The sequence below is a fragment of the Scomber japonicus genome, chromosome 12 (assembly GCF_027409825.1).
Source record: "Scomber japonicus isolate fScoJap1 chromosome 12, fScoJap1.pri, whole genome shotgun sequence".
Classification (NCBI taxonomy): Eukaryota; Metazoa; Chordata; class Actinopteri; order Scombriformes; family Scombridae; genus Scomber; species Scomber japonicus.
Genome location: NC_070589.1, coordinates 13,302,796 through 13,326,825, shown reverse-complemented (window position 1 = coordinate 13,326,825; position 24,030 = coordinate 13,302,796). Strand labels below are relative to the sequence as shown.

Below are 24,030 nucleotides of genomic sequence, written 5' to 3'. Positions count from 1 at the left end.
AAGGATATAATCACATCTGACAATAGAACATCTCTAGTTCTCAAAATCACAAAAAACATAGTAACACTGTCATAAGTGTTATATTTTTCAATGTAGACTTCATGCTGTAAGAATTGTGTGCAAAACAAATGAAAAGAAAAACAAAAAACAAATACTGAGTATCACTTAACATGAATGAGGGTTATTTTCACTTCAAGTAGTATTTCATTATTTGTGTCTGCCCAGGATGTGTAAGTATGGAAATGCTAACACATCAACTATTTTATGATATATCTGATATATGTTGAGGCTGCAGTGTAGTGGCCAAAAACAATTTATGCCACTTTGGGATGCCATTAGAAATTTAACAGTTTTATCTGTTCCAAAATGTTGTATTGCTGCCTTTAGACATCTGAAATCTCACTACATCTAAATGGGAACATTTTGTTTTGGTATTTTGCCTCAGGCAAGTAGCAGTTGAACTCTTTGCTTTAGCAAAAGTGCCAGTTCAACAAAGTCAAACACTCCATTACTGGTAAAGGCACATTCAAAATCTTACTTTAATAAAGAAGTATTATCAACAAAATATAATTATTAAAGTACTCCTTCCACAGAAAAAATGGTCTGTATGACAAATATATTATATTAATGTATTTGTTGTGTCTCTCCAAAGGGTCATACCGGAAACAGAGAGAGAGAAAAGGAAATGACATGCAGCAAAGGTCCCTTACTGGCATTAAACCAGGGATACTATGATCATGATCAAAGCCACTTCCACTAATTCAATCTTTAACAAAGCATTTTACTTTATAAGCTCATCATGTTCTTTTTCTGTGTAAATCTTTCTCTGAGTATAAGTGCTGATGATTAGTAACTATAGCTGTCAATTACAGGTACTGGTGTAAAAATGACAATATTTCCATCTGAAATGTAGTGGAATGGAATATAAAGTAGCGTACAAAGGAAATATAAGTACCTAAATATTGTAATTAGTTTGTGCAGTACTTGAATAAATGTACTTACTATATACCATTCAGGATACCAAAACACTACATGTGATCCTCCTGACAAGTGAAAACATAACCAACTATAGCTCAAAGCCAGCTGGGAGAAGAAAAAACTCACTGTACTGTATTTTTGACACGTTATTACTTTTTTCCATTCTTAAACATAAAATGATAAGATTGCACTTATAAGTCTCTCATACTTTTTCAGCTAACCAAATGAAAACGGCAAATACCCAAATTACTCTTTTCAAATATTTCTAACAAATTTGCTTTGTTCAAAATTTGGATATTGCTTTCACGGTACAATTTTGCGCAAATAGCAAAATATGCAAAACATGACAGAGATTATTATATTGAGGGACTGCAGCTGTGAGTTGAAGGACTTTTTTTCTGTCTCCACATGCCTGCTGCAGCACCAGTGACAGGCTCAGGGTGTGGAGGCTAATGAACAAATGACGCAAGAAGCCAAAACTGTTCAATATTAACGTCAGCTTCACTTTTAATACTTTATAACACAATTTTCAGTGCAACATTATTCACACATCACCCGCCAAGAATGTAATACATATCATAGCAGTGATGATACTTGGCTTATTACTTTTTCTTCTTCATCACGTTTTGGTTTGCAGAGACTTTTACCAGATTGATCAAACAGCCTCACCCTGTCACAGGTTATTGCCCTCCAAGCTGAAACATCAGGATGTTAGTCACTTTCAAAATGTATTGGCTTCAGTCAGGCTTGTCTAATGATACTTGTGTCGACTGTGGATGTAACCTGTGCCCTTTCATCAGGTTCTGGGAAGCTTCTTTCATATAAAGTGCAGCCATGTGAAAATTATGAATGGTTCGTTGAAGGAGGTGTGCGTATTTATTATTGAAAAATAATGAGGGTGTGATAGTGAGTCATCACATGAAGCAACATAATGGATAGCCCACTTGTTGACATTTTATTGTTTTTTATTGTTTGTTCATTTTCCATTTTGTATCGTAACCTATAACACACTGATCCAGGACACCATATAGAGTTGGCTATCATACACCATACACACGGTTGTTTATGTTGTTCCGTGTGGAAATCTTCCTTTTTTCCATCTTTCGATCACCCTTTCTTTCATTCTCATCTCGTTCTCATGGAAGGCAGGGTGACTCATGATCAGTTATAAAAACAAAACAAAATAACAAAAACATAACATGAACAATTAGTGCTGATCTACATAATGTCTACTGACTTTCCAGTGAACCCACATGTTTATATTAGCTTTTATGTCTTTTCTTTTAGTGACTTGTTTGTGTAGCTGTATATATCTTGAGCCATTTGCTTAGTTTAACGTGTGTTAATAAAAATGTTCTCAACATAAAATACGATAAAATAAACAAATCAAAAATATAAATATAAATAAGGAACCTATAACAGAAAAAACAAAAGAAGCTTAACTTAATCTAGTTTATCCTCTTTAAAACTGTTATTACAGCGTGTTGAGTTCGTAATGAAGGTGAGTAGAAGTTCTTCTAATAAAAGTTCTGCAGTTTAAAGTAAAAAATAAAAGTTCTGCAGTTTAAAGTAAAAAATAAAAGTTCTGCAGCTATATCCGGAAACCCATGTGTACGCATACATGACGTCACCTGACTCAATACCATTGATTGGTCGTTGCTCCTGAGAGGGGGCGTACCTTCTCGTCTTTCATTGGCTGCATTTTTAAATCGCCCACCCTGATTGGTCAAGAGCGTGGCTCTGCTATTGGCTAAACTGCACGCACCGATAATTTGAAATCGGAGTTTGAGAAACGAAGAGCAGCTGTACTGAGAAAGGAAGAAGTGTTTGATAAACAAAGGTAAGCTCAGAGCTCAGATATGTTTCTGAACTTCACTTTAATGTTATTATGATGATGAAGTCAAGTTAATATGTTTGTTAATTAAGCGAGATCACGACATGCTGGATGTTTGTGTTGATTGAATGAAACACAGCTGCGGTCATGTTACATTGTTTCACTACTGGCTTTTAAAACAGATATTATATGTCATGCACCGTCGCGCTGTTTTGTTTTTGTTTTTGTTTGTACCTTTTCTCAAACTGCTGGAGCACACTGTGATTCAGTCATAATATGAACTATTGTAATCCTGCTGAAGGCTGCTGCCATGTTACCTGGAGATGACGGTGCCCAGCTGCAGTGCTGTGTGACGGTGGAGCATCTCAACACCTCCGGCCAGGCAACCCGCAGACAGGTCATCCGCAAAGCCTCCGTGACTCTGGGACGGAACGAGTTCCAGGAGATCATCCTCCGGGTCCACGACGGCAAAGTCCCGCAAAGCTACAATTTGAAGGACATTAAACTGTTCACAAAGTTTGTCAGAGATGGAAAGTGCACCGTCAAACTGCTCCCCGAAAACATCCAGGTGCTCATCTCCAACTGCCCGCCTGACAGACTGAACCTCTTCCTCAAAACCCTGAGCATCAAACATCAGGCCTGGCAGGGAGGCAAACCCATGAGCGACCGAGAGAAGCTCAAAGCCGGTCTGCCCCGCAGCTTCGAGGCCATCAGCCCCCTGCAGCAAAAAGACATCCAGAAGGTGAATGAGCTCAGATCCAAAGAGCCCCCCAAAGGGCTGACAGAACGGACCAATAAGATGAAAGCGTCAGGAGCAGGACAGCAGGTCAAAAGGTCAAGGGGTGACTGTAACTTCAGCCCTGTGAGTCAAACTTCACACATTGATTTTATTTGTGACCACATATCTTATTTTGAGATTGTAGCAGACAGCTGCACCCTACACTCTATCTTTGTGTCTTATCTGTCGTTATCAATTATTTCAGGTGAAATCCAACCCTAGTAAGAAGCCCATCCTGTCTCTGGCCTCACGTAAACTGAACAAAGAACAGACTGCTGTCCTCAGTGCTGTGCTAAGCGGGAAAAATGTCTTCTTCACAGGAAGTGCAGGTATGAAATGTGGGGCACAAGCTACATTTTCATAGTAGGAGATGAAAAAGAGATGTGTATATGATCTATTTTGCATCACTGTCCTTTTGAATTATGTTACATCTTACTGATATTGCCATTTAATAACAGTTTGTCTTTCTTTTATAATGTTTAAAGCAAACTTGTTATAAATCTCCTTTTTTTTTTAATAACTGATTTATATTAAGCACAGATATGTTTCATATTCCTGTGATTGTTGGTTCTTAGCTCATTTTAATGTGTGTTTTTCAGGTACTGGAAAGTCCTTTTTACTCAAGAGAATCATGGGATCTCTTCCCCCAAAGAGCACTTTTGCCACAGCCAGCACAGGTGTGGCTGCGTGTCATATCGGAGGAACAACACTACACAGTTTTGCTGGTCAGTTATTAAAGCTTCTTCAGATATAAAATTGATATTACAAAACAGTGACGTAAGTGTATCTCTTTACATAAGCTCAGGCTGTTTTTCTTTCATCAAGCATCTAGTATTGTTATCCAAATAATTGGTCAGTTCACTGGTTTCAACCAAGGTCTGCCCTTAAATGAGGCTCTATGGACAGGCACACAAATGTTTTTTTTTTCTTTCTTTCTTTCTTTTGCTGTCCTGATAATGAAAAGCATGAAATACAGCAACTAACAATGATTTTCATCACTGTTTAATCTGCCTAATGTTTCCACAATTATTACTTATACTTCCAAAATATGCCCATCACAATCATGTCTGTTGTGTCTAAGCAACAGTGAAAACCCAGAGACATTCAGTGTAATGATATGAAAGCAAATCCTCACATTTATGAAACTAGAACCTGTATAAAAGTAATACTTATAATATGTAAGTGAGTAAATGACTTATTGTTTCAGCTCTAATCACCATTTCTTCTGTGGTACTTGGTTACAGTGTCTATGTGATGGTGTATTGTTCATTATGAATCTTAAAAGTTGGGATGAAATTAACCCTATTTAACAATATATGCAAAAATATACTAAAAAAATCAATTTCTTTGTATTCTTATATCAAAATTATCTTTTCTTCCTGTAAAACAAAACCTGACGTTTGCTTGTGTTGGCTTGCACCAAACAGTGATATCTTGATATCCACCCATGAATCAACTTTTTTTTTTTCTCCTCCTCCCTACATTATGTCCTACCTGTCACTTTGAGATACAGAAATCAGATAATCTCAAAATGCCATTTCCTCTGGACTTTAATATAATCCAGAGGAGGTGTCCATGTCTTTCCACACACCATATAGTATGAAGTGTAGATTGAGTATTTTGCCTAGATGCTTATCATGTATGTCCCTTTCCACCCTGTGCTCCTCTGCCTCCCACTCTCAATCTGTCTATAGGTATTGGCTCCGGCTCTGCCCCGCTGGAGCAGTGTATCGAACTGGCTCAGAGGCCTGGGGTCCTGCAGCATTGGACCAGCTGTCGACACCTCATCATTGACGAGGTCTCCATGGTGGAGGCCCAGTTCTTTGACAAGCTCGAGTCTGTAGCCAGGTGAGATTGGATTCAAAGCTGAACAACACACATTTCAGGGTCTGTAACTGTAACGGTGTGTCACAATAGAAATGTACAAACAGCTTGGTAAAGTGAATACAGATTGTTTTGTGGTGGAATGCTTGTTTTTGTGTTTCAGCATCTTTAATTTTATTTACACTACTTGTGTAAGAGATTTGCTTCATATGTAGCTACAGAATGGGCAGAATGGCATGTTTCCTATTATGTCTGTAACCACAAATCAACTGAACAATAAATTACTCATGTAATAAGTCTTGGCACATTCACACAAGTTCCTTCAGGCAGCTGACGAGTACAATCCAATTTTATAATTTATAAAACTAAGAAACTGTTATTTGAAATGTGTAAACAATTAATTAAAAAGTAAAAAATGAGACTTGGAAGATAGTTAAAACTTTTACTAACATACTTTCAAGCATTTCAAACTTAGTGTCAGTTTTATGCATTGAGAATGTGATGTTACCTAATTTACATATTTTGAGGGAAGTAACTTGTTTTTATATTTTTAGTAGCAGCAACAATCAACCTTTTGATGTAAATAGAAGGTTTTATCTAATGAGTACTAAAATAATAACCTACACTACCTCATGAACTTAATACCATGTGTATCTTTGACCAAATTGAAGTATTGGTCATGTAAGCTAACAGGTCTCTTGCTATAGAGATTTGGTACACTAAGTATATTCCCCTTCAGTGACATAGCCTACTGTACTCCTGGTTGTGCACTGTCGCAGGTCGGTGAGGAGGTCTACTGAACCATTTGGCGGCATCCAGCTGATTGTCTGTGGTGACTTCCTCCAGCTGCCTCCTGTCTCTAAGGGAAAGGAAAAGGCCAGCTTCTGTTTCCAGGTCAGAGCAACCCATTTACATGTTTTTATGCCTTTACCTTGAAAGATGAGTTCACTATTTTTCACATCTGTCTTAAAACACTAGTCAGATGCCCAAAAGAACATTGAAATGAGTTTGTTTTGTTTGTTTATTTTTTTTGTGAGGGATTGTCATTATTATTCCTCCTGTTTATACTGGCCAATACAATCATAAAGTTTTCATCATCCAACATCATCAAATCAAGTGGCTAGATTTCCACTCTTTGTTACAATCTATCCACTGAGATTCAGAAGGGAAACACATTAGTCTGTAAATGTGGCAGATTTGACCTCATTATCTTCACATTTTAAAAACATTTTTGCACACAACTGGAACTGTGGATTTTGTCCCTCATCACTTTGTTAGTACATTTGTGGAGGTCTTTCAATGCCCAGTTTTAGCAGGAGCAATGATTAGAGGATCAAACCTTTTCATTGGTAATTTGGGCTTCTGACAGTTGCTTTAAGACAGACTTGAACATTTTTGAACCCATTCTTTTAAAGATGTTATGTATCAAATGCGTAATACTTTACTTTTTCTACCACACATGAGGCTAATGTTTAAACTGGCACAGTTAGAGAAGCGTTACTATATATAAACTATATAGTCCTTTTTAAGGTAATAGTTGGTGGTTGATAGTTGTGTATTTATGTGTTTGTGGTTGACCAGTAAGCTGTAATGTGGTGCATTTGCTCTGGTTTATAGAGGTGTCCCTACTTTTCTGATATTTCAGTATTCCACATATGCCCAGAGGTTTAGCTGGTATGGTTGCCATGAATACAGGTTCTCTACTTAACACCCAAATGGACTTAATTGAAAAAGACCTTGTCATTTCTATTACCCTTCAGGCCAGGAGTTGGCGTAAAGTCATCCAGGTCAACATGGAGCTTATGGAAGTGCGGCGCCAAACAGACCAGTCCTTCATCTCCCTCCTACAGGCTGTGAGAGTGGGCAGGTAACTTCACAGCCACTGTCTATTTTTTGAAGTAATCTCATGGCCAGCATGTACAATTATATAACTAATCCCAGTTCAAATGCAAAAGTAGTTTTTCTACAAGAGAAGTTTAAGCAAGCTCTTTGTCAATTAATCCCACTCAGGGTGACGGAGGAAGTCACTGCGAAGCTAATGGGAAGCGCCTACCATCACATCGAGAAGGACGGCATTCTAGCAACCAGACTGTGCACACACAAGGATGACGTAGAGCTCACAAACGAGAACAAACTCCAGCAGCTGCCAGGTCTGAATTGGTCTGACTCATGTAACCTTATTGAAACTTCCCCTCCAGGGGTGTTTTCAGCCTCAGCTGAATACCACTTGTTTTCTGACTTATTTCCTGTACTGATCTACACTTATTCTCTAAGACATAATTGCATCAGGAAGGTGTGCAGAGTGTATATTTGATCCTCCAGTTTTTCCTTCCCTCTTTTTGGGAAAAGAGGGAAGGAAACATTTACAACATTACAACATTCTCGTTGTGTGGTTTGTTACTTGAGATATTTTGGGATGCATCACATGAAGTATTTTGGATAAAACAGTTATGTTCACAACAATATTATCTGTTATTGAATCATCAGGGTCGGTGCGGGTATTTGAGGCCCTTGACAGTGACCCAGCCTTGGTGAAGACCATAGACGCTCAGAGCCCCGTCAGCAGACTGCTCCAACTCAAAGTGGGAGCTCAGGTAAGTGTGTGTAGCTTTCATTAATTTTCCTCAGACTCTGTACCTACGTGTGTTATGTGTATCGAGAATACTGTACTACAGTTTCAGTGAAAAAATGCATTGAAAGTTGTTTTGTTTTTTTTGTTTTTTTTAAAGGTCATGTTGACAAAGAACCTGGATGTTGCTCGTGGTCTGGTGAATGGAGCACGAGGGGTTGTGGTGGCTTTTGAGTCTGGAAAATCTGGTCAGTAACCCATTTATTTATTTATTTAACATAGTTCACTCTGCTCAGAAACGCCAGAATTGAAATCTTCTATATCCATCTGTTAATATATCCCAAGTGGCAAGAGAATTGCAGATTACTTTTTTTTTTGCAGAAAACACACTAATTTATTATCTTCCCAAAAGTTAAATGAAAGGATGAAAAGGTAAAAGAATCAGCCTGCCTGTACATCTAAAGCACTGTTATAACACATTATATCACTTGTGTGTTATGTTCAAAACCAAAATGTGAAGAGGAGAAGTTGTAGTTTATCTGCTCAAACTCTTTCTTGGCCAGGTATTGTCAATTGTTCCACTGTTTAGCTAAACCGTCTCCTGGCTCCAGCTTCATATTTAGTGTGCACACATGGCAATAGTATTGATCTTCTCTTCTAAGCAAGAAATTAAATAAATGTATTTCCTATTTTTTTCAAAAAGTTGTTATTGTTTTTTTTTTGGTCAATTGTTGTTGTTTTGTTTTATTGCAGCATATTTGTCAGATCACTTCACGGTGTCCAATTCTGTGACATATGTTTTTCATTTGGGATGTTGTTCAACAGCAGTGTTTCCTAACAGATTTTTTTCCAGCAATGGTGCTGTTGTATGTATCTTGACACCAAGGCCTGTATTAGCATAGACTCTCAGTGAACTCACCTCAGAAATGTACCAGACAGGTTTATTCATGTTCATTGAGTCATTTGTGTTAATTTACCAGGAGCTTTTGACACCAGCACGGCTCTGGAGGACCAGATAGCTGTCATATAAAGAATAAAATGCCTCAAAACAATTCAGGGGATGTTATTAGAGTAAAAACTTTCCATTTTCACATCATTTTGAACCATTGTTATTACAATATTTATTTATTTATTTTTTAAAAACAGGTTGTAGTTTTTCACAGTACATTGACATTAACAAAAAGAAAAAGGAAACAAATATGCTCACTGATGAAGTGCTCTGTGTAATCCTTCACATTTCTGAGAGTGATTGCATTGTGTGCTGTACAAAATAACATTGGCAAAACAGATTATAGTGAATGGATTACAACTGCAGTTTTCTCAGCCTCTCATAGACAGGTTGAAGTCACTATTTAGCTGTAGGCATGGTGTCAGTAGAATTTTATCTTATCGATACTCCTTATTGGTTTGGTTCTTTATCAATACTGATCGGTTCTTTTTTTATTAGAATCGCTTTGTTTATTTTTAAAAAAAATAATTCAGAAGAGGATTAAAATTGATTTACATTTTAAATGAAATTTAATATTGTTTCTAGAGCAGCAACAGTAATTTTTTTTTCAACAGCAAAGTCAAAATATAAATAAGCTTTCATTCCTTCCCTGTTTCCTCAGGACTCCCACGTGTGCGTTTCCTGTGTGGTGTTACAGAGGTGCTGAAGCAAGAGCGCTGGGTGTTTAAATCTGGGGGCGGGATCCACCTGAGTCGACAGCAACTGCCACTCAAACTGGCCTGGGCCATCTCCATTCACAAGAGCCAGGTGAGCAAAGGTTCAATAACATTGGTTACAACTCACACACAAATATCAGAGAGATTAATGCTGACCAAATCTGTGATGACCTTGTTTTGTCTTAGCAGACAACTCATTGTTGCCATGGGACACCAGTGTTTTATGTGATTTTTCTTTCTGTGAGTGAATGACTCACTTGATTGTCTATTTTGATTTAATTGGCCAGGAACTCATTTATTTTTCTATTTGTAGTCACCTCCAGACAGCTAAACACATCTGCAGGCTTGATTTCAGTGTCTGAGACATCCACAGACTTAATCAAGTCCACGTTATAACTTCAACTCATCCAAGGTTACGGTCAACATGACCAGGAAGACAAGAGTGGTGTCAGAAATACAGACTGTATTCAACTAAAAAGTATCATTTCTAAACCTTAATATACAGGAATGGTTCAATGAATTCACTAATATTGTATAATTATTTGATCTGTTTCTGGCAGCAGCTCAATAGAATGTCTGGCTTTTCCACTAGAGTCAGTGAGGTTTGTATTTGTAGCTTTGAGTGAAATATCTCCAACATGAATGTACAGACAATTATCGCTCCCCTCAGAAAGAATTGTAACAACTTAGCCCCATCATGTGGTCATATTTGAATTTGTCCAATACTTAGTTTCATGCCCAACTAGACTTAACTTTTTCTTTTATTAGCTGGTTTCACTGATTTGCTGGTCTAACAATGTTGTTGAAACAGAGATTTTATTTATTTGATTTATTTATTACTGAATCAATCAATCATGAGTTGAAGTGAACCACCTGCAAAACTAGTGACATTTGCATCAGCCTAAGCTTTGCTGTGTATTCAGTGTTGATGTAAGCATCCTGAGATGAACATGGTAAACATTTTACTTGCTTAATATCAACGTATTAGCATCCTTACTGTTAGCATGATTGTGTTAGCATTTAGCTCAGCCTCACAGAGTCAATAGCGTGTCTGTAACTGAATTTTATTTAGATATTTAATCAATTTAATTTGATTACACATTAATTCTATTTAAACAAAAACAATTTGTTTAAATAGAATTAATTAAATTAAATTTTTGATTTTTATCAAATCTGAAGAAGATTCAAATATGACATGTAATTTTAAAATGTCAATTAAATGTAGTAAATTTGACTTAATTTAAAAATGAAAGTAAATCAAATGAATGTTAATTATTTTAAAATCAAATTAATTACAAATTTGATCTCTGGATTTTCTTTCATTTGTCAAAAACGTAGGTTCTGAATTTCAGACTGACGTCCCTTATTTGTAAAGATTTTTGTAACTTAGCCAGTCAGGAGCTACTTTTAATGTTGGGGATATTTGTGAATGCGGCCCCTCTTCAGACACCCTGAATACTCCCAGCCAGTGTTTCTGCTTCCCATGACTGTTTCTTCACCAATCACTCTGTTGTCTCATCAGCCGCCCCCACTTAACTCTCACAGCAGATTCCAATATCCTGACCTTAAGACTCTTGAATTGGTATCAGAGGAAAAAGGGGCCCTGTGGGTAATTGAGTTTATTGCTCACGACCAATGTGTCAACAGAGTTTGATCTACACCAGAACAAACAAAACTAAGACATGAGAAACAAATCCCACACCTTCATCCCCACAGAGGAAATGAGTGGACATACTAGAACTATAATACAGGAGGGTCACTGGCATTGTGGGTGGAGATATAGCAGAGCTGGCTTTAAAATTGTGAAATAAGTGCTCTGACACACTGAGTAATGAAACACTTTCCTGTGCAAGGAATTGACCCAATAAAAGCAGTTACATTACTTTGTTTGATGTAGGTGAGTTTTTACTCATGAAAGGTATTTTAATGGGCGATCTGCATAGCAGGGCACTGATAATGACCTGTGGATGAATCCTGGAATCTGCTGCTGTTCTTGTTTACGTCAGATACGGGAACATCCATCTATTAGTGCAGACTACTTTATCTTTAATTACAGTATGCCAGTCAGTGGTTATAAAATTGCTTTTGTCACCCCAACCTTTTTTAATTACCGTTTTATTTATTTTAGGGAATGACCTTGGACTGTGTGGAAATCTCTCTGGCACGTGTGTTTGAGAGTGGTCAGGCCTACGTAGCCCTGTCTCGGGCTCGGAGTCTGGAGGGTCTGAGGGTCATGGACTTTGACCCCAGTGTGGTGCGAGCAGACCCAGATGTTCTACTCTTTTACAGGAAACTGAGGAAGGAGAGGCTGCTCATGCAGGTGGGTAAAGAGCTCAAACCTGACTGACATCATTTTTAAACCCTCAGGACATTTTTGTTTCTGTTGGCACGTTAAGGTGAAAATTAGTTGAAAAACATTAAGTCTGCACACATCATTTCCTGATTACTATAAAATCCCAGCCAAGACATAACACCATATTAAATTATATAGCAGTCACATTTCAGTTATTAAGTTTTTCTAATTTCCTGTCTGTATTGCTCTCTACAGGCCTCCATGGATGAGTTTGTTGGCAGCAGAAACAAAGAAAACTCTTGGTGAGAACTGTAATAAGTCATCTGCATGTTACCATTTTATTCTTTTGGCAACAATCTGGTCTTCTGAAATACAACAACCAGAAACATCGACATTCACCATCTACCTCTCAGATTTAGACAATACTTGAAGTCAGACTGCCACCATGTGTTCAAAACTGTTACTATTTTTAAAAGCTTATTTTTTTATAATGCCTTATTTTTTAATTTATTATCATGATTGTTTCAATCAAATAAAGTTTTACTCAACTTACACCTGTTTTAGTGTTTTGTTTACTGTTATTTTCAATGAGCTCTGTGTCCTGCCTTCACTAAACATGATTTTTAAAACTTAATAAAATGCTTTCCTGCCATTCGTAAAAAAGCAGATCTATATTATTTTTAACCAAGATGGAGATGCTATGACTTTTTAACTAGAACTAGTTTTTAATAACCAAAACATGCAGGTTAAATATCACAGCACATAAAGGATTTGAGACACACTGGAGTAACAATTTGGTTTTGAGTACTTATTATAATTATGCGATAACCATTTCAAATCTGTCTTTATCATCTAAACCTTCACTCACCACCCCCCCCCCCCCCTCCCCTCCCCTCTCCTCATATTACAAACCATGACAGCCAGCCTTCTGTACTTGAACTTGGTAAAGTATACTGTGAATATGCAGTCAGTCACTTCTTGCACCACCAAAAAATCAAGACAGACAAACTGGAAACCAAAGAATGTATTTTACAGTTCAGGTGAAATATCAATGACCAAACCTGAGGTAATTGCTGCATTACTGGAAGAGGTGTATTTGTTATTGTCACATGAACTGATCACAGGAAAACTGATAATCTGAGCCCTTTCTATGCATAACCTTTAACAACTTGCACCTATCAGTCAAACAAGCAGCGACTCACAATTTACAAACTGCTTAAGACTGTCTGAAAAGAGTGGCATGTGTTAAGTCCAGGAATCTGAGAAAATTCATTTACATTAATACACAGAAGAACAATAACAGACATCAGAACTGTTCTAATTATTTTACAATTTTAGAAGTTAAATAGATACTACAGCTGCAAGTAGTGGGAACTGGGTGGGAAGGTCATTTCACCTTGTGGAACAGCTTGTGAGCTACCTATAAAAGAGAAAAAAAAAAGAGGCGTTTATTATTTGGAGACAAATGGAAGCACAAAATGAGATCTTTCATCAGACTCTACTTGTGTCACACACACACACTTACACAATGGTCCCGTGCATGTAGGAAGTCAAACAGTTCTTCAGTGCAGTCCTCCTCGGTGGTGGACTTGGAGCCGACTCGGGCTTCGCAGGTCTCCAGACGCTCCTTGTAGTGCACACAGTGTTCACTTTGTTCACACTTGGCTCGTATTGTTTCTAAAGGGTCCTGAGGGGGGGCAAGAAGGGAATGTTGTGTATTAAGGAAACTAGAAAAATGTCATGAAGAATGCAACTTTTTTTTGTTACAATGACAAACATTCAAGTGATTTTGAAGCCAGATTCTTCAGCCTTACATGAGATATTTATTGAACCTTTGGTAAATCAAACCCGGCCAACACAGATGATCAATACATTAAAAAGCTATGATATGTAACTTTTTCCATATTAAAATATTACTAGACCTATGTTATACATTTTGTTGTTATGAAGTTTACAGTATCCCAAATGTTTCCGACAATGTTCAAACATTGGCGTTGAGCTTGTCTGCTAGAAGCTGTCAGTTTTAAACCACATTTTAACAATACATCTGCTTAGATCATTTTTAAGTATGTCCTTTACCCAGATGCATGATTTTAATCATTGGATATCTGGATCTTAAGTTATCAGAGAAACATTAATGGCAGCTCAACTCATAGCCCCTCTGGACATCCATCCTCTATCCACTGTACAGCATCATAGAAACACTGATTTTTAACATGACACTGCTTTATTCAGTATTTTTACCAGTTTTAATTGACCAGTTTGTCTTGGAGAGGAGAAGACCTCTGTCTTTTGTAACGGCTTTCATTAAGAGCTGCAGAAATTACATAATTTGTTTAAAGCATGGTGTACAGAATCATGGCTGCTGTAGTTATTATTTTGGAAGCAAACAACTCATAAAAATTGCTCTGTGATTCTGTGTTGTTCCATAGTGGTAAACAGACTTTAACCCTGGACTCTGAGCTCAACATGTCATACACAGGTATGTATGCATTGTCTGGTCATTCAGAAAGATCTGACTGCACTTTTTCATTTTATTTAGCCAATTTCTGTCATTAAACCTCCATTCCTGTAAATATGTGTCATCAAAGGTGAATGGTGTCCATACTTTATGATTTACATCCGCAAAAGCTTTGTGTGTGACAGCAGGTGAATCCCTTATTTCTACACAAATAATATTCTTCAAATATAAAGAAGATGAAGAACAAACATACCACCATATCTTCCTCTTCCTCCTCTTCTTCCTCCTCCTCCTCTTCTTCTGCAGGTGCATCTTCCTCCTGGTCCATGACAATGATATCAAAGACATTTATTGAGTTTGGTCTGAAAAATGGGAACTTGCTGGGGAAATAATAGCAATGGCAGTTGGATAACCAATTTAATCCAACGCCTTTTATATTTGAGTGTATTTGGTGACTAATGTAAATTTACACGAACAACTGGAAATACATGTTTTACAGATTGACCTACATCATTCACTATAATAGAAAAGATCAATATAAATCATGGTTATTCATTGGTGGCCTGAAACAACCACAATAAAAAACAGCTCGATATCTCAAAAAACATAAAATCACGTATATTTGTTTTTAAATTTCGGTTAAGCTGTCTCTCAATTTAATAAACAGATTATATCCCATTGAGCATTGACCAGTTTTATAAGAGCCGACATTACACTTTCACGTTAGCTGACGTCTGCGCAGAGTTGAGCAACTCGTCCAAACACAAAAATCGACCACGATGCAACATACGGGTATTTTTCTTTACCTCGTCGTCGGGGTCGCCGTATGTGAGCATTTTCCTTTCGAAACCCATAATCACGGCGCTGATATTCACCAAAAAGTGGACAGAAGTGCCGACTTGAGCCTCACTGCTTCTCTTAAGGACGTGAGGTCACACGCAGGAAGCTGCTAGAAGGCTCACCGGATGTCGTCTCCTATTGGTTAGAATAGATTGTTCAACACGCTCTCGTCCAATTAGCGCTGCAGATTTTGTGTGAGTCCCGCCCATCAAAAGAGCCAAGGTATGCGGAACTTTTGTTTTAGCTGTCGGACCAAAAAAAGTGTTGCACCAGGGCATGATGGCGCTGCTCATGGATATCACCAGACTTTCTTATCTTTTAAGAAGAGTTAAAGATTTAAGGTGTTTCACTCCCAGACGAAACCGGATGAAAGAAAAATGGGTACGTAATCCTAACCCTCATCACAGTAATAGATAATGCCATCGATAATGGTATTTATCAGGGGAAATTAGATTCACTGAGGTGAAACAGACATTTATATTTGGAGCTGTCTACAATATGTAAGATATAAAAACACAGCATATATATTTCTTTTATTTTTTATAAGGCAGTTGTGTGTGTATAACTTAATGAATGAAGTTAAAGAGAGCAGGAGTGAGCAGCATTTGTGAAAAGAGATGACAGTTATGTTTTTAATGAATGGAAATATCTGCAGTTGTGTCTTGTGTCGCTAAATATCATCAATGAGACAGTGCATTCATCAAATAAAAGAGTATAAAAAATGAAATGAATCACATTCTTACAATTTCACATGTCCAAGCCCCACAGTATCAAAACCTGCTCCTTATTCCTCATGACATACAAGTTAACATGTAAACTCATTGTTTTGATGTCTCTACATTTCTGACAGGCTACCACGCGTCCCAAGCACCCTCCTACCACTCTCGCCTTACAGCACTTTGATTCCACCTACAGTGTTCAGCTGGGGCAGCTCTGGCCTTCAGTTCGAGCTGCCTTGCTTTCAGAGAGGAAGTACGGAGCCCTGCTCAATCATTTCTGCCATGATGATTCGCTGGCAGACCTCGAAGCCCAAGGATGCAGAGACTTCATCACTGACACAGATACACAGGGTAGGTGTTCATTTCCAGTGTTCAGGGTAAACTCTTGGCTGACATGATATTTGTGTAGTTGTGTAGCCACTTTATTTACACACAATTGCTCTTATTTTATGTTTTTTTACTACACACAACTACTTCTTCTTTTCTTTTGCCTTGAGATTTTGGTGATTATAATCCTCCTATATGATCATTTCCATGTTACTCCTCATTTCCGCAGCTCAGCCGTGCTCTGAGCAAGAAGCGGAGGTCAGATTGGAGGAGGAGGATGGCGTTTCTTTGAAGAAATCTGAAGCTGATCAGCAGTTATCACCTCTACGTCTTAGCCCTAATATCAAGTGCTTAGTGTTTCCAAGAGGGAATATCACAAGATTCAAGCCTGCTAAGTGAGCTTATTTATCATTTGTTAATTATCAAAAATTGGCATTTAGTTTTTTTTTTTGGTTTTATTTGTTCAAATTACCTGAAAATGTGCGAATTTAAAAAAAAAAAAAAACTGTTAACGTACTATATTTGGAAAATATTAATGTCAGAAATTCCGTGATGCTGACAACACAATCTCATACTACTCTCTTGTCCTCTCAAGACCAGACATGTTAGGGTATCTGGGGTACTACCTGATGGACGCAGCTTCTATGTTGCCTTGTCTTGTGCTGGATGTTCAGGAGGGTCACAGTGTGCTTGACCTCTGCGCTGCCCCGGGAGGCAAAGCCCTGGCTTTACTTCAGACCCAGTCTATAGGTAAGAGGTTTTTCCAAAATCTTTCTTGCATATATTTTGTCAGAGTTTGTGCAGTTACTCTCTCACTCAGTTTGTTGTTAACCATCCACTGTTTGTGTGTATGCCAAAGACTTCCTGTGTGTAAATGACACCTCAGTGTCGCGGACAATGCGACTGAAAAGGGTCTTCTACAGCTACGTTCCCAAAGAGCTTTTGAACAAGCAGAAGCTACGCATCACCTCCTTTGATGGAACCAAATGGGGGGAAATAGAAAGGGACACTTTTGACAGAGTAAGAAAATGCCATGTAATCATGTTTATCCTTTTTTTCTGAATAATTACAGATCAGCAGAGCTTGAATTGAACATGTTTATTAAAATACTACCACTTTGCTCACCTTGTTTTTCCCTGTGTTCAGGTTCTTGTTGATGTTCCCTGTACCACAGACCGACATTCACTCATAGAGGACGACAACAATATATTCAGTAAGAGCAGAACCGGTGAAAGACGAGGGCTGCCACAGCTACAGCTTGATCTGCTGCTGTAAGTCCTACAGGATGTCATTGACTATGATTTGGTAAAAATATGAATGAAGTATACATGTATGTACTTACATTTTGTCACATCAGTGTACAGTTAAGTTTAGCAGTTTCACTTATTTGTTGTATGTTTTATGGAAAACCTGCCATGCTTATACAAGTGTTTTGTTAAGACAAAAAGAACTCTCATCTTGCAGGGCAGGGATTGAAGCAGCGTGTCCAGGTGGGGAGATCGTTTATTCTACCTGCACGCTCTCTCAAGTTCAGAATCAGAGCGTGGTTGAACAGGCTGTCTCCTTGGCTCTGGAGGAACATGGGATCCAACTTCAGGTCAGTGAGACACATGCTGTCTGTATCAACAGCAAACAGAATAATTAGAGTTGTGCTGGAGAGTAGAGAGGAGGATGACTGGAATAGTAAGAATTCCTGATGATAAACTTGGGAACCCAAATGACACAATGTAATTTGACCTTTTTGTCTACTTTGTTTTCCTCCCTTTCCGATCAAATCCACCTCCAGGTTGTGGATCTGCGACCCCTCACACACATGTTTAGGAAAACCTTTCACTTTGCTCCTGACCTCCATGTCGGTGAGATGGTCATCCCACACTTAGCAGCTAACTTTGGACCCATCTATATGTGCAAGCTGAGGAGACTGACTTAGACCATGGGCTGTTGGACAGATTTACCCGTAAGCTTGTGGATATTTGAATCATTGCCTTATCACCGTGCGGACTACTGAAGCCATCCTCACTCTGCTGCCAGACTCAGACTCAAGACTTTACCTGGTAGACCACAACTGATGGACTTGATTGCACTTAGTATAATGCCAACGTATCTAAACTTCAGAATATATGAAGTATCCAGTTCATGCAGCTGGCTTGTGTCGTATAGGTTGTTATGGAGACTTTTTAAATAAGAGTTAATCTCTCAAATGAGACAATTTGCAAGTTGTTCAAGTTGCTGAAAACATGTGTATTTAAATTGCAGTTTTATTTTTGCCCCGTAGGTGGCAACAGTAGATTACAGATTAAGTGTATATTTCATACCCACTAGAGGACACTAACGATATATCTATAAAGGCTATATGTGGACAGGAACTCTAGTATGTATGTCCCCCTGCACTGTGTCAGACAGATAAAGATAAATATGTGCTTTCAGGTTGGTGAATCACATTACTGAGATACAAATTTTCCATCAGAATTACCAGCTCTCTTTAGCCCTCCAATTTAAATGGGTTGGTTATTCATCAGGTTTGATGGCTTTGCCTAATAATGCGATATGTGTGTATGCGGCAGGAGGGCATAATGAGAAGGCAGGTAATGGTTTATTTGACCATTTGCCTCCTCACATCTGAATCTGTGCAACTTTCATTATGATAGCTGGATCGACTCCGTTTTTGCATTGACATCACTCAGAGGTGAAATGTTTTCTCTTATTGTAACCTAATGAGAGCGGAGAGGTGCCTCTTTTTCCATCACACCGCCGATGACCCTTTATGTTGTCCTGGCCAGGCAATGTTGCGTGAAAAAGGTGTGTGTGTGTGTGTGTGTGTGTGTGTCTAATGAGTGGGGCATGCGAGAGTGTCATCCACATCCCACTGTCATTAAGCTGCTCCAAGTGCAGGAGCTGACTCCCATCCCTGTGCAGGGATGGACAGCAGCCATGCGGCTCCCAGATGAACATTAAAGAGGCAGCAGAGAGCTAAAATGGGACGTCTCGCCCTGTTTTTGCCCCTCCGCTTTTTTATTCCACAGATGAGTGCAGATAATTTTCTGTGCGATTGTGAGTGATTACTGTATTACTGCAGTAAAAGGGGGATGTATCAGGGAATGCAGAGGGAATTAATGACACATAAAAACTATTTTTGTATTGACTGCTTTCGTCTCCAGGGCCCTGAATGCCTGTTCGCATATCTTGTGATTACCTAAACGTATTGTAAATATGTGTTTCCTATGGGCTCTTACATAAATTTACATGTTTTAACACTCAGGAGACGGCAGACTGTTAGAGATGAGTTACTCTCTATTCTGCCCGTCTATAGACTCGACTGGCTGGCTGCTTTATTATTGAATTAGCCAATGAAGCGCTGTGCATTGTGTCCCTGTGTGTAAGCCTGCGTTAGGCAGACATATGCTGTGTATTAGAAAGATGAATATTATGGATTTAACTACACAACCGTGTTTCTGTTAGGTTTTCAGATACAATTTAAATGTTACATTTTTGTCAATAAACATGCAAAACACTCTTAATAGTCTTATGTTTTCACCTTGTACCACACAAGCTACTGAATGAATGATCTGCTACCCATTATATAAGTAATGAAAGTCATATATTAAAACTGAGCACCTGCACTAGACTATTAAAATGACAGAAGAAAAGGGAAAAGCGACTGTGAAACTTTAACCTGTTAGTAGAAAGATGGCTCAGTTTAATTTGAATAGGTTAATTACTTTACACTGCTAATGATAAGACTCCAATTTTGTGTATTCACCAGTTACAGTTGTTAAAACTGAGCATTGAGGTATTCAGTAAAGAAAAGGGACTAAGTTGTAGTACAGCTTATAGTTGTAGTCCAAGTTGTGTATTTAAAGCAGATGCTGCCGCTCCTGCTGTGGTGTTTTCCAGCCCAGAGGTGAAGATCAGAAGTGTGTCCCGGTTGGCGGTGGGAGAGAGGATTTCACCAGTGGGGGTCTTTGTCGCTGATGCACTGTGTAGTCTGAGCCCAGCAGGATGCGCGCTCCGCGGTGTGCAGCCACAGGGCGGATAAAAAAAATGCCATACAGTGTTTTTTTTTTTCTTCTACTATCTTCACTATTCATTGCTGAAAGTAATTTGCATCCTGTTGTCTATTAACATAAGCAGAGGGATTTGTCATTTGTAAAATGTGTTTTTACAGAAACTTTAAGTAATACCAGTGTGAGGAGCTGGATAGTGAAAGGTAACATTTTACTTACAAAGGTTTCCTCCTTCCCCTCCCCTTCGCTCTCTTTTTTTCTCATCTCATGTAATGTTGGGGGGAATGTGTAGTAGGAGCTGGTTTTGAGGCCATCATCATGCATGGATGATTTTCCAGGAAATTATAATAAAGCAGTATATCTACCAGCACATCACTGAGGCACACAAATAGATGTTCTATCATACCTGCTTATCATACAGTCCTCTGGAGACCTTTGGACATTATTGTGCTTTTTCTGTACGTTTAAGGGTTTCATAATGTGTTTTATTTTTACCTACATAATGTACACTGTGTGCCAGCATAGATTTAAGATTTTTGCCATCATTTTTAAACTGAGGTTACTATTCCTTTAACATCTCTTGTTGTAGGAGGCCATCATAGGCTGTGTTTAAATCAATTAGCAGGATTTTTATATTATTTCTGCATTAACATGATGAATCTGCCAAATTACTTTTTCCTGTCAAATTATTTTTTCCTTATACTGTATCAATTGATTTTCTTGAAAATCTACTATATTAATATCTCAGTATAAAATTGCCTATACTGTGATAAAGGACTTTACCCATATCGCCCCTGTCTAATGTGGGATTTTTATGTTTCATATGGACAAATCTGACCTGAAGTACAATCTAACGGGATAAACTGGAAAGATGCATATTATAACCCCAGCTTGCTTTTATGCAACATTTGATCACATCACATGAGATACTTTCATACGGTTTCTCTTGCTGCAAGTGGGAGGAAGATTTTTCCTTTTCATTTAACAACCATCCTTCAAATGACATAAAATCAGCTTCATATAGCAGACTTGTTTTTCAATGTGTGATCTAAGCATTCACAGACAGACTTGATACTCCATGAAGTGGCTGAGAGCTCTCCCGTTTGGTTCAGTGAGGCCCACATTGGAAATGCAACCGTAGGTTTAGGCTGCAGCCAGATTAAGAAGAGAGAGAATGGGGGTTTTCTTCTTTCTAAGAAGATTACCCGGGGAGGGGCGAGATGGCAGTCAGAGTGTTTAAGAAAAAAAGGACAAGAAGAAAATGGAAGATGAAGTGGAACTAAAGGAGGGTGGCCCAGGATACACAGTTTAGCCACCTGTTGTCTGCCTCTTGATATCACCCCTCTTTGTTTCTCTATCTCTATAACCATCTATCTTTTATCTGTCCCCTGCACCAGAAATTAGAAATTATAAATTAAGATAAAAGTCAAAGTTTAAAACAACTTGAGGACATAGGGGTGTGAAGAGTTTTAACACCTTCAAGCATCATGTATGAGTTGATTTTCCTTGAGCATTACGTGCTTTCTGGCAAAGTTTTGCTTTTTTTTGCATGTCTGTGTGCAGCTGTGAGCTGGATTGTACTTTGCGTCCTTCTCCCTTAAGTTCCTGCTGGTGGTTTCCAGGAGGGCTTTGATGTGTATCTGGGCAATGTGCTATTAGAGGGATTTCCCTGGGCCTGACAGCTCAGAGAATATGCAGCGAAATGGCAATGCCAGTGGGCTAAAAGAATGCTGGAAACAGGATTAGGATCATATTCTGGCAGACCCTGTCACCTCCTCAATAGGCCGAGGTTTCTAACGCTGGCACTTTTCATTCTCGCCATGGTTAAAACCTTTAAGAGAACCATGGAGAGGAGGGAGAAAAGAGCACTGATTGAATGGTACACTGTGATTTTTGTGTGGGGGGCTTGCTCCGGGGGGCTGTGTGTGTGTGAGAGGGAGAAAGAAAGGGAGTCAAAGCAAGAGATACAGCAAACCAGTGGGCCTGTGTGGGTCAGACACAAAACTCTCTTGTTTCCAAATATGTAAAGTCTTACTTTCTATTGCAGTCTTAACTCTATGGTACATATATTCTTAGTATATTCTTAGTAGTGAAGTGAAGTATTACCGTGTTATGTTACTTTTATAAAGTACTTCTCTAAAGAAAATCATACTGCTCATTAGGTAACAGACTCAACTGAATGAAAAGAGCACCCAAACACTCAAATCTGTGCAAGAATCCTTTTACTTAGCGACTTTTTGGTCAGAGACCTTCATCAAGACATGAACAGGTAGCAAATGAGCATGAACATGTGTGTCAGTCAGTTGAACTTGTGTGACTAAACATCACAGGGGGTTGTAGTCCTGGGTGTAGTGGACTACAAGTTAAAGACAGTATCTATAAAGATGCTCAAGAAATCAATAAGCACATTGAATAAAATTTTTCTTTTACAACATACACAACAAAACGGAATAACCTCCGGGCTAAATCACCCCTTTATGAAGAGTAATCTGCTCAGCGCCCTGGAACCTGAGGGAGGAAATGGGATGTGGGTGGTTATTAAAGTGATAGGCTACAGTATCGTTCATATCTTTGCATCTTACTAAACTTTTGTGTTCACTAATTCTTTGCTTAAGGGGATACATGGTCGACAGGAGATTTTTCCAGAGACAACTTTTTTTTTCTTTTTCTTTTTTCTGATTAGGAACTTTGACACATGTACTGCATTGAAGTTGATGAAGTGATGCTCCCTCAGCTGTTTCTTTGGATGTTTTTTTCCATTCAGTTTCATGAAGTACTTTTATGACATCTAAAATTTAAAAGTTGAATCTTCTGACCTTAAAGTAGTGGGTTCATGTCTTTATTACCACTATTTATTGGGCGATGGATTTTTTTTCCAAGTCTCACAAGCCCTCACTTACACACAAATACACACGTTATCAGTTGCTTAAAGGAAAGTAGATGGAGATACATGTGTGTGTGTCTATAAATAGGCAGTCAAGGCTTTAGTGGTGAATATACAGCCTTGAGTGTTAGAGATGGAAGCACCTGATCCAGCATCAAGGGCTCAACACACTTGACCCTGCAGCAGTACAATCTAGCCATCCCTGTTCAACCCTCAGGCGATTGTGTGTGTGTGTGTGTGTGTGTGTGTGTGTGTGTGTATGTGTGTTTGGGGGATGGGTGTTAAGAAAAGAGAATATTTGGAACAAGAGTATTGTGTTGTGTTCTCCGGTCAGGAGTCCCATGGGAGAAAATCCTGCCTTGTACCTGGACAGGTTCCTACTCTGGATAACAAGGACATTCACTTGTGCTGCATATCCACACCACAGTCTGATCAGTCATGTAATCAGGGTGCCCTTGGCCGAGGACACACACATGTTCGTGGTGTAATAAAACACAACAAGGTTAGGGTGAGGTGTTACACCCACATTAACACTGCTAATCTGGTGAGATCATTATCCCCCGCTATCCCATTTTTGGAAAGTGGTCATTCATAACGGTCAGAAAAATTGCTCCATGCAACACCCAAGGTGCAGCTGTTATTTACACACACTGGGAGGAAATATATTTTCAAGGCCGATTCAATTAACAGCAGAGCAATGTCACACAGTTCTCAGTGCATGTTAAGTTTACTGCAGGAAGAGCAAGGGCACATTTTGGAGGAGTTGGGCAGAGATGCCCAATTGCTGTGCGTGTGTGTGTGTGTGTGTGTGTGTGTGTGTGTGTGTGTGTGTGTGTGTGTGTGTGTGTGTGTGT

The 24,030-nt window shown here is 38.7% G+C and overlaps 3 protein-coding genes across 4 annotated transcripts; 2 read left to right on the top strand and 1 right to left on the bottom strand.

Annotated features, from left to right (window-relative positions):
* The first annotated feature begins 1,170 nt into the window (after positions 1 to 1,170).
* On the top strand, positions 1,171 to 12,411 carry pif1 (PIF1 5'-to-3' DNA helicase homolog (S. cerevisiae)). Its single transcript, XM_053330045.1, has 13 exons — positions 1,171 to 1,183; positions 3,118 to 3,674; positions 3,796 to 3,919; positions 4,190 to 4,315; positions 5,285 to 5,438; positions 6,194 to 6,308; positions 7,175 to 7,281; positions 7,425 to 7,564; positions 7,902 to 8,008; positions 8,144 to 8,231; positions 9,594 to 9,739; positions 11,777 to 11,968; positions 12,197 to 12,411. The coding sequence occupies exons 2-13, from the start codon at positions 3,123 to 3,125 to the stop codon at positions 12,245 to 12,247; spliced, it is 1,902 nt and encodes a 633-aa protein (XP_053186020.1). The 5' UTR covers positions 1,171 to 1,183; positions 3,118 to 3,122; the 3' UTR covers positions 12,248 to 12,411.
* Positions 12,412 to 13,227: 816 nt separating this feature from the next.
* Positions 13,228 to 15,336, bottom strand: LOC128368864 (cytochrome b-c1 complex subunit 6, mitochondrial-like). Of its 2 annotated transcripts, none has more exons than XM_053329755.1 (4): positions 15,209 to 15,336; positions 14,656 to 14,721; positions 13,467 to 13,628; positions 13,228 to 13,361 (listed from the first exon to the last, which is right to left on the bottom strand). In XM_053329755.1, exons 1-4 carry the CDS (start codon positions 15,254 to 15,256, stop codon positions 13,329 to 13,331), a joined length of 309 nt encoding a protein of 102 aa, XP_053185730.1. In that variant the 5' UTR covers positions 15,257 to 15,336; the 3' UTR covers positions 13,228 to 13,328. The 2 variants fall into 2 exon arrangements, with proteins under 2 accessions (XP_053185730.1, XP_053185731.1); XM_053329756.1 differs by having other exon boundaries at positions 14,656 to 14,718.
* A 184-nt stretch (positions 15,337 to 15,520) lies between these two features.
* On the top strand, positions 15,521 to 19,253 carry nsun4 (NOP2/Sun RNA methyltransferase 4). Its single transcript, XM_053329824.1, has 8 exons — positions 15,521 to 15,623; positions 16,093 to 16,312; positions 16,518 to 16,683; positions 16,884 to 17,038; positions 17,148 to 17,308; positions 17,435 to 17,559; positions 17,753 to 17,885; positions 18,075 to 19,253. The coding sequence occupies exons 1-8, from the start codon at positions 15,522 to 15,524 to the stop codon at positions 18,216 to 18,218; spliced, it is 1,206 nt and encodes a 401-aa protein (XP_053185799.1). The 5' UTR covers position 15,521; the 3' UTR covers positions 18,219 to 19,253.
* Positions 19,254 to 24,030: the final 4,777 nt, after the last annotated feature.

What these genes read in the sequence shown, in the direction of transcription:
- pif1 (XM_053330045.1), top strand. Translation starts at nt 3,123, where the DNA reads ATGTTACCTGGAGATGACGGTGCCCAGCTGCAGTGCTGTGTGACGGTG. An exon ending in GTGACTGTAACTTCAGCCCT is followed by an intron (nt 3,675 to 3,795) that starts GTGAGTCAAACT and finishes CAATTATTTCAG; the next exon opens with GTGAAATCCAACCCTAGTAA. An exon ending in AGGAGAGGCTGCTCATGCAG is followed by an intron (nt 11,969 to 12,196) that starts GTGGGTAAAGAG and finishes TGCTCTCTACAG; the next exon opens with GCCTCCATGGATGAGTTTGT.
- LOC128368864 (XM_053329755.1), bottom strand. Translation starts at nt 15,256, where the DNA reads ATGGGTTTCGAAAGGAAAATGCTCACATACGGCGACCCCGACGACGAG. An exon ending in AGGAAGAGGAAGATATGGTG is followed by an intron (nt 13,629 to 14,655) that starts GTATGTTTGTTC and finishes GCCCCCCCTCAG; the next exon opens with GACCCTTTAGAAACAATACG. An exon ending in TACATGCACGGGACCATTGT is followed by an intron (nt 13,362 to 13,466) that starts GTAAGTGTGTGT and finishes TCTCTTTTATAG; the next exon opens with GTAGCTCACAAGCTGTTCCA.
- nsun4 (XM_053329824.1), top strand. Translation starts at nt 15,522, where the DNA reads ATGGCGCTGCTCATGGATATCACCAGACTTTCTTATCTTTTAAGAAGA. An exon ending in ACTTCAGACCCAGTCTATAG is followed by an intron (nt 17,039 to 17,147) that starts GTAAGAGGTTTT and finishes TGTATGCCAAAG; the next exon opens with ACTTCCTGTGTGTAAATGAC. An exon ending in CTACAGCTTGATCTGCTGCT is followed by an intron (nt 17,560 to 17,752) that starts GTAAGTCCTACA and finishes CTCATCTTGCAG; the next exon opens with GGCAGGGATTGAAGCAGCGT.